Source organism: Artemia franciscana, unplaced genomic scaffold (assembly GCF_032884065.1).
Source record: "Artemia franciscana unplaced genomic scaffold, ASM3288406v1 PGA_scaffold_131, whole genome shotgun sequence".
Taxonomy (NCBI): domain Eukaryota; kingdom Metazoa; phylum Arthropoda; class Branchiopoda; order Anostraca; family Artemiidae; genus Artemia; species Artemia franciscana.
In genome coordinates, this window is record NW_027062626.1 from 1,151,164 (window position 1) to 1,161,646 (window position 10,483).

The following is a 10,483-nucleotide window of genomic DNA, read 5'->3' on the forward strand; positions in this document are numbered from 1 at the left end:
CAAAGCTATACACAAACCCAGAAATAAATTGAAACCCTGTCAAATACAGTCCTGACGAAGCCACTAGTTCAAGTTTAAAAAGCAGTTCCAACATTCTGTTCACATTTAAGATGGGGAAAATTATATAATTGGAAGAATCAGACTGTCGTTGTAAACAACAGCATATACTTTGGCAGCAGCATATGTGCTTCACAATTTTACAGTCAAAGATAAAACTAGTTTGACCTCTCTGCTTTCCCTAATAAGAATTACGAAGCAAAATAGATTCCTTTACATATCTATCTAGCACAAACAATATTTATCAATTTAGATTACACTATTAGTTTTCTTCTGCTGCTGTTCGTAACCTTGGCAAACTATAAAGGAGAGTAAAAAATCTTGTAAGGCCCTTCAAGTGCAGTGCAGTACATTACAGTACTTAAAAAAGAACGTAAAGTACCACTTAAGTAAAATCTCAAGTACGGTAAACTAAAGAACCACTGAAATAAATTTGAGTAAACATTGAGAAAACATAAATACTGATTATTTAAGTAAAACGTTGAAGTACTTTTTGCAACATTTGCTTAATCTCTACCTTAACACCTTTGGCGTCACTGGTAATCGAAAATACCTGGCTTCAGACCTTTTCCATGGCTTATTAAAAGTATAAATTTGTTAATAAAGCTTAATATTTTAAGCAAACTTGCCTCTAGAGAATATTAAAATACATTGGACTAGAGGTAAATCAACAATATAGGAATAAAAAAGCCAACTAGTTTCCCACTCTAATGAAGTACTGTGGGGACATGAAGCCTCCTCTAAAACTTATTTCCATGCTCTAACGGATATTTTACATTTTAAGAGGTCAATATCCCTCATAAGATTTTGGAAAATAATATCTTTAATCAAACAGTTCGTAGTAGCAAACTGTAGTAAGGAGCGACCCGGCTCAATAGTAACTAACACTCATTGAAACAGAATTTATGTACCAATACATACATAAGAAAGTTAAATTTTTATACTGATTTTAAATATTTAAGTTTCATCAAGTTTAGTTTTACCCATCAAAAGTTACGAACCTGAAAAATTTTGCCTTATTTTCGAAATAAGGGGAAACATCCCCTAAAAGTCACATAATCTTAATGAAAATTACACCGTCACGTATCAGAGAACCCTACTGTAGAGGTTTCAAGCTCCTATCTGCAAAATATGGAATTTTGTATTTTTCGCCAGAAGAAAGAGCATGGATATGTGTTTTTTCCCGGGGTTATCATATCGACTCAGTGGTCCTAGAATGTCGCGAGAGGGCTTATTCTAACAGAAATTAAAAGTTCTAGTGCTCTAACTGATCAAAAAAATTGGAGGCCAACTAGGCCCCTCCTGCACTTTTTTCCCCAAAGTCACCGGATAAATTTTTTTATATAGCCATTTTGTCGATCATAATCAAAAACCGAGTAAATGTCTTGGCTGACGACTTAATCCCCCACAGTCTTCGGGGAAGGACTGCAAGTTATGAACTTTACCCATTGTTTACATATAGTATTGGTTATTAACGAAGTGTAGTGACGTTTTCAGGGGGTATTTTTTCTGGTCGTGGGGGGTCGGGGGTTACATGAGAGGATCTTCCCATGGAGGAATTTATCATGGGGAAGATAATTTAGATGAAGGGGGTGCTGGATTTCCCAGTATTATTCAAAACGACAATGATGAATTAGATAAAAAAAGCAAGTTTTTCAACTGAAGTAAGAAGCAACATTAAAACTTACGAACAGAAATTACTACATATATAAGGGTGTTCGTCCTCTCCTCAATACCTCACTTTTTACGCTATTGTATTTTTGGTAATTTCAAAAGAGCTAGTTATTCGAATTAAATGGTCTTTGTGGTTCAGGGGTAATTCTTAAAGAAATGAAGCGAAATTGGAACTTTAGTGTAAAGAGCAAAGTATTGACGAGGAGGTGAACCCCTCATATACGTATTAAAAATATACGAAATATAAAAGTTCGTTATATAAGTTAATTTATAAGTTACGTATATTTATTGCTAATAAAAACGTTCGTAAATAAAAGTAAAACTTAGTGGCCTTTTTAAGTAAACGAAAAAATTGGAGGGCAACTAGGCCCCCTCACCCGTCCATTTTTCTCAAAACCATCCGATCAAAAGAAAGGCATTTAGCCAAAAAATCAAAATTAATATACAAATTTCGTTTTAATTTGTATATTAAAACGAAATTTGTATTTTCGCTTATACAAATTTAACGAAACTTAAATTTCGTTAAATTTAACGAAATTTATTTTCGTTATAAAATAAATTTCTTTTATAACGAAATTTATTTTCATGATAAAGAAAACTATAATTCGTTATAATAACAAATTTTAGTTTTAATTCGTAAAACTAAACATCAAGTTAAAAAAAAAAACTAAAAAAACTTCAAACTTCAAATAAACTTCACATTTTTTTTAACACAAGAAAATAAACTTTTCTTGTTTATTTATTCAGTTCGATTTTTAAATTGAAGTTTAAAAATCAAACTTCATTTTCAAAAACGCTCAGAAATTAAACAAATAAACAAGTTTTTTCAACTGAAAAGAAGGAGCAACATTAAAACTTAAGACAAACATAAATCATTACGTATGTAAGGGTGTTCGTCCCCTCCTCAATACCTCACTCTTTACGCTAAAATATTTTTATTAATTTCAAAAGAGCTATTTAAAAGAGTAATTTCAAAAGAGCTGTTTATTTTAATTAAACGGCCTTTATGATTCAGGGGTCATTCTTAAAGAATTGGAACAAAATTCAAACTCTAGTGTCAAGAACAAGGTATTGACGAGGTTACAACCCTCCCCCCATACTCGTAATAAAAACATACGAATATAGAACTTCGTTCCGTAAGTTAATTTTTAAGTTACGTATATTTATTAATAATAAAAACGTTCATAAATAAGGTTAAAAGTTCTAGTGGCCTTTTTAAGTAACCAAACAAAAATCGTCCGATTCCTCAAAATCGCTCGATCAAAACTTTGAGAAAACCATTTAGCCAAAACAAGTAAAGTTAATATGGAAATTTGTTGTAATTATACATGTACGGTGATCTAAAATCAATACTTGCTTTAATTCGAAAGCGTTCATAGACTAAATAAAAAAAACAATTTTTTTTTTAACTGAGAGTAAGGAGCGACATTAAAACTTAAAACGAACAGAAATTATTCCGTATATGAACGGGACTGTCCCGTCCTCAATGCCCCGCTCTTTACCCTAAAGTTTGACTCTTTCTCAAAACTCTACTTTTTAAAACAATAAAAAACTTTAGCGTAAAGAGTGGAGCGTTGAGCAGGGGACAATCTGTTTCACATACGGAATAATTTCTGTTCGTGTTAAGTTTTAATGCCGCTCCTTACTTTTTCCCAAAGTCAACGCCCTGTAACATAATTCCAGCAACATAAACTTCAGGCTACATAAAACTTAAAATGTATTGTTACATGTTTTAAATTTCAATAAATCTTATTCGTGCACAAAAAAGCTAACTTATTCAAAACAGAAAAAAAAATATAAAATCAAAAATTTCAGATCTTCTGAAATTTCGTCGTGTAAAATCGTTCCTTGAATAGTTGGCTATGCAAAAATTCTACTTTTCACTGATTAACTTATCAATTATATAAACTTAAGAATTAAGTATTTTTAGTTTTTAATCATATAATGCCCAGTTGTTGTTTTTCTGATATGAAATGTCCCCGGAAAACCAGGTTTTTGTTCGACGTTTTTTTTCTTTTTGTAGAAAGCTTGGAGATACAAATTTAACTATGAATGCTGGATTTATATGAATTCAGAATCTGTAAATTCGGCTTGGTTTTATTCACAATTGACGGCTGTCACTGACTATTACACTATAGAAAGAACCATAGAAAGAACCAATATAGAAATATAAAACGAATATAGAATATCGGAATTGGATATTGATGAATTGATGAAATTGAAATATTGAAATATAGAACCAATATAGAAATATAGAGCCAATATAAAAATATTGAACCAATATAGAAATAAAGAACCAATATAGAAAGAATTATAGAAAGAACCATATCGTGAAAGCATGAGATGGAGGCTGCAAAGATTTATTTCTGTTTCTTTTTCCCCTCTTCTTTTTGCTTTCAGTTCATTGTTCCTCCCAGCACAGACATCATGTACTTTAAATTAACTGTCTTCTTCTCTCAAAAGACAACTTTTTCTATCACAAGTCTATGAGGTATGCTTTATTTTTCAGAAATCAGCGCTGTGAATTTGGAATCTAGAGGTGACCGCCAAACTTTATCCACAAGGGGCACCTTGATTAGTAACACACCATTAGGTAACAGTCCTGCTATTATTAACGTAGAAACTAATCCCTGAATGTATTTTTCTTTTATTGTGAATGTAATGCTTTCATTATTTTGCGATGTACGTTTTTTTTCTGGGAAAACGTTTTCTGAAAAATTTGAATGTCCCTTTGAGTGGTAGCCATGCTCACCCTCGTCCCAAAATCATTTGGTTAGTCCCTAAAATAGTTTATTTTTTAATTGATATTCCTTAATATCTAGGAAATGGGGGGCCTGGAGGGGTTAATCAAACTTTTAATTGACAAAAACCTTCGCATGTCAAACTTTTTCTAAAATTACGATAAGAGATAAACATCTAAAGTTTTCCAGAATACCTGGAAAGGCGGCAAAGCATAAGGTGTAGGCAAACTGAGATGCTGGTTTAGCTGCCAGAACAAAGTCAGATTTATTTATTACTCACAAATGAAACACGTCGATATTTGTTCTTTCTGTTAATTGCCACACTTTCACCAAATATTGTGGCTAATTTTGACAACATCTCAAAAATTGGCTGAAGTTAGTTAATTTCTAATTCTCTAAAGAAATTTTCATTTTAAATAAAGTTTTTAGCTATCCTGTTCATATTATAGGAGTATTCATCTAAAATAAGCTTCAATCCCTATTAAAAGGAGTATTTCCTGTCCAAAAATTAAATGGAGGGTCATAGACCAAACATTCAGCATACTAGCAGCCAGCCAACACTGTAGAATAACTCCCTTTTGAACTAGGTCAATTCGAAGCAAAATATGGAAGGTCCTCCTCCGTCAAACCTTGTTACTTTGATTTGGATTTGCTTAATTATTTTTTTTTACTCACATTTATTTTGTTCTGAACCGTCCAAAGAGCTAATAAAATATGTAACTATCTAAATGTTAATAAAATAACTAACAGCTGAGTCTGTTGAACGACAAGTATAAAAAGCAAAAAATACTTTTTTATAAGGATTAGATGAAAAAAAAACCGTTCCAAAGTTCAACTATCTTTGCTGCTAGTAATAAAAATAGGAGGAAGTAATTGGGATAGTAAATCAGTATTATTTCAGAATTAAAAAAAAATGATATAATGAATAATTCCTACTCCCTTCTCTTTGTAATTTAGCCCATTGCACCTCATATTTTACATGTAAAAAAGCTTAATTTTAACGTATTTCATTTACTTAAAAAAAATTAAAAAGTTGTAATTATGATAAACACAACACAGATAAAATCTGTATTTTTAAGAAACGAGAGACACGCGGCTATTTAGTCGGGAAAGGGAGCAAACTCGCGAAGACAATCACGAAATCTTGAGATTTTGGGGGTATCCTGTAAATTTGTCAGAGAGGGAATGAAATTAGAATCCTCATTGTCCCTTCTCCATCCCGAATAAAGGACAGTACAGAGTAAACTTCCTTAAATAATAACTACCGAAAAATCATTTAAGAAAATGAAAACTCCCCACCTGGCTCTTAATCAAATTTCTGTCCTACTACGTGTGCATTTTAGTGCAGTATTTTTATTTTTCTACACCACAAATGCAACATTTGCCTGAAAAAAAAAATCTGAATATTTACCAGATAAAACATAAACCTACGACTCTGTGATTAAAGATCTTAATGATCAAATTAAGATCTGGTAGTTAAGCTATTGTGGCTTGATAGTTGGTTTTACCCATGTGCTGTATCAATATATAAAACTGCGTGTAAAAAACAAACAGAATTTCTATAAATAGTTTTTTCTAGAGGTGCGAACATAGATAACAATATACATAATTGTATTTATTAAAACCATGCAGACATTCCTAATGTTCACCAATAATCCAAAAAAATAAAAATAAATCAAGGGTATCAGCGCATAGTGCTGTTAGTGGAGAATAGATTTTGCCAAGGTAAACACAAAACACTAAAAGGGAATCTGAAACCCGACGTCCGACTGGAAAAGGTAATATTCTGAAACTTGTGTTTTATGCCAATAATAGCTGTTATGATAGACCCAGAAGAGGGCAGTAGCTGGTTATTTGATATTAATTAGAGTGAGACTAAAATACTCTATGACATTTAGGATGTCTGGAGAGGAGGCAAAAGTACAACCTAATTAACACACTGAGAATGACAATTAGTCGCAGTCAGAGGCCTTTAACGAATTGACGGAGTTGTAGCAGCAGCAAGAGTAGCAGAACTCCAGCATTTCGGAAAAACAAAAGATAAATTTGAAACTTCAATCTTGAGTAAATTTAATTACCTTAAAAATTTTAATGTCCAGTTGAGCTGTTTAAGCCCTAAGCTGTAAAATCGTTCGATCAAAAAAAAAAACGTCAATCCAATATTAGAAGGGAGGATTTTGACCAAAGAAAACAAATGAAGGGTTATGCTGAACAAAACCTCCAATTTACTAATACAAGCCCACCACTTAAAAACGCGTCCTTTTGAATTGTATCAACTTAAAGCACTATATTTAAAACCCTTAAACCTCGTAACTTTCATTTGGAGTTACTTTAAACTATTTTTCAATTCAATTTGATGTTGAACTGTTGAAAGTGATAATATAGTATAGAATTTTCTTCATATCTATTTATGCGTGAATATATAATACATGTATGCATTACGAAACTGAAGAAACCTACCAAATAAGGGGTGATCAAAACATAGGCTTGGTGATAGGGAATTACACTTGTCATGGTAAAAACAAAACATAAGAGAGAAGTCAGAAATCAGATGTTAAACCAGGAAAGTTATGTTAATCATTATGGAAACATTATGCACAACACAGGGACAATATGAAAAGCAAAAACAGGGATTATCAATCCATTGCGGTTGAGTGTCAATCTTCTTTTTAGAAATTCCCAACTCCAGTTTGTAAACCAAGTATTTACACTTGTATGAACATATCTTTAGTTTTCGACAAACTAAAGGGACCAAGGCCGTATAAATGGTGGGCTAGCGGGTTTGACCCCCCTCCCACAAAAAAATGTTGGACTCGTAAGAAACGCAAAAAATAAATATAAACAGATATTGATGCATTTTGTACACTCCCCCCCCCCGAAAAAGTTATTCCCTCCCAAAAAGATCTTGGATACGGGCCTGAAAAGGACTAACAAGTACTGGTGTAAATCCAGTAAGGATTATGTGTCAAAGCCCATCTTTGGTACACTAAAACTTTAGACTGCAGGAAAGGTTAATACCAAACCAGATTTAGTGAATAAGAGACATGCGTGAACTCTTTGACTCCGAAATTCGAATTCGGTCCATCAGGGCTTGTGATAGTGATTTTTAAAATAAATATTTTATCTTATATAGTCATTGTACAAAATATATTAGTAACTGTGCCTCAAAGCCAGACTATAGGTCAAATTTATGTGTTCCCTTTAGAGTATACGAAAAAAAATCGTAATAAAACTGTACTTTCAGTTATCTGCCAAGTTACCAAGATCCTTCACAAGTCCTTTGGTTTAATGCAAAATAAAACGTAGATAGTAAATATGATGCTTCACATTAAACTTCAAGTATTGGATTTCATTTAATTCTTCTGAATCTTAACTGAAAACTGAAATGAAAACAAACGTACTATTGCGCAGAGTTCTGTTAGCTTTCAGTTTTCTTGATTTTAACACAAATATTTTCACTATAGATGTTGTCCGACTTTGCCAGGTCATTAAGTTCAAAAATATGAGTTCAAAAATCATTAAAAATATCAATATTAAAAATTTAATGATCAAATAAGATTAAATATGATTAAATATAATTTTAAAATAATTATTTATTTGTATAATATTATTTATATTATATAATATATATGTATATACATATATATATATATATATATATATATATATATATATATATATATATATATATATATATATATATATATATATATACATATATATATATATATATATATATATATATATATATATATATATATATATATGTATATATATATATATATATATATGTGTGTGTGTATATATATATATATATATATATATATATATATATATATATATATATATATATATATATATATATATATATATATGTGTGTGTGTATATATATACATATATATATATATATATATATATATATATATATATATATATATATATATATAATATGTGTATATATATAATATGTGTATATATGGTATATAATATTATTTATATTATTTTAAAATAATTAAATATATTCTATTATTTTTATTATATAATTATTAATCATTAAATATGATTACTAAATATGATTAAAAATATTAATCATAATATTAAAAATATCATTAAGTTCAAAAGGTTAAAACCAAAAATATGATTTTCGAGTCTTGTTAGGTCAAGCAGAATCTTTGGTTTACACATTTTTTTCTAAATAAGGAAATAGCAAATCATAGTTTTGATTATGGTTGCTTCTCCCAGGGATTTCTGGCTAATTTTAGTTGTTCACTTCTTTTTTTGTCAGATTTTTTCAATTAATCGATTTGAATATATAATTACTATTATTTGCAACTAATTTTCTTTAACTTTTACAATCCAGTAACTTCCCAGGGAAATCTTTGAACATTTTCCACAATATACAGTTTTCCAAGTCTTCATCTTTATTTTCACTCAAGACTGTATTCAGTAAGGGGGTTACCAGGCTCAACCACCCTCCCCACGATATGTTTGACTGACTCATAAAATCGTAACAAAAATTCATATAAAATTAAAAAGAATTAAGTAAAAAAAACACATTTGGAATTTTATAACGGGAAATTGGAATTCTTTAATAAATAATTCAAAAGTATCTATTAAATGGTATGTTTTTACTTTTACTGATTTTTTTATACTCTATTGATAATTGGTGGATTTGCCTATACAATTTTGTGGGGCAGTGGCAACCCTACTATACACTTCAATTATTCTTTTCAGATTTTACCACCCTTCAGACGTCACAAAAGCTAACAAAGCAGCATATAGCTATATTAGATACTGTATTTGTGAATAGATCTCAAGCAATCAATAAAGCTGCTTCCTGTTCCTCCCTTCGTGTTTTACGTATGCTGACGTGTCTTATCATTATTATTATTATCCATTTGTGATATTTTTTTAATGTGTGACTGAATAAAAAGGTTTTGTTAGTCTTTATTTTTGGAGTTCATAGGTTTGTTCAAAGGAAACTAAGTAAGGGCTTTCGTTCAATGGCTTACTATGTGAAATCCAATTTTGCGTCCTGTAAGGGCCATTCCTCAACTCATACCTTGTAGTATCTAGTTGATCATGAGTAGCGCACTGGATAATGGATATGTGCTGGTGTCAATTTTCATAGACATAAAAAGGCAGTTGATACCGTAGATTTCAGTATTTTTCTGGATCGATTGAAGTGCCTAAGAGTTCGTCTCATCTTTGTAATTATTAAAACTTGAGTGCCTCAAGGCTCCGTTCTAGGTCCTTTGATTTATTTGTAATACATTGACACCACTCAATTTTATTTTCAATTTATCAATTATCATAATTTTGCTGATCACACAGCATTAACAATATGTGCCGAAGTCTTTTGATGAGTATGCTCTAAAAGCAAATATGGTATTGAGAAGGGTGAAAGTTTGTATGAAAGTTACTTTAATCTGCATCTACAGGAATAAAACCTTCATTGCTCTCTTCTGAAGAGTAAGAAAGTGTATTGATGGTAGTGGTCTTGTTATGCTATCTAGGAAGCCTGTGCACTAAGTGAATTGCCTATGACCCTTACGTTTTTCATTGGTTCTAAACTGTCATGGAGTTACCATGGTGATATTATTTCTTCTCAAATTGCCAGAGGAGTTGGAATGCAACGAAGACTGCACCTTTTTTTCCAAAGCGAAATCTACTTCTCATATAGGCTATTATTCAATTATTCGTTCATACATCTCTTATATCTGTCTCATCAGGAGCAGCAACTTTAAAAGAATTTAAAAAAGAAAAAAAAAGAACGGTAAGCGTAATAGGTAAGTATGTTAAAGAAGTAACAGAATAGATGTGCTTGTTTAAGTGTTGGGGTTTGTTTAACCTTAGTGGACTACGTAATTCTTAGGCTGTGATTTTTGCTTTCAAATAAATGAATAATCTAGTCCCAAGTATCTTTTTTGAATTTCTACCCTTCTCACAGTGATATCCATAATTGTGAGAGTAATGGTGGCTGAGCAGTAAATGGTCCAGATTTAGACTG

At 30.9% G+C, this 10,483-nt stretch overlaps 1 protein-coding gene across 1 annotated transcript in view; it reads left to right on the top strand.

The window, feature by feature from the left end:
- The window catches only part of LOC136041293 (limbic system-associated membrane protein-like), a 255,171-nt gene extending 245,748 nt beyond the window's left edge, over positions 1–9,423 (top strand). The window contains exons 11-12 of the mRNA XM_065725904.1: positions 4,241–4,324; positions 9,208–9,423. Coding sequence (XP_065581976.1) covers positions 4,241–4,324; positions 9,208–9,377 — 254 coding nt within the window. The 3' untranslated portion in view covers positions 9,378–9,423. The remainder of the gene's footprint in view (positions 1–4,240; positions 4,325–9,207) is intronic.
- The last annotated feature ends 1,060 nt before the right edge of the window (positions 9,424–10,483 follow it).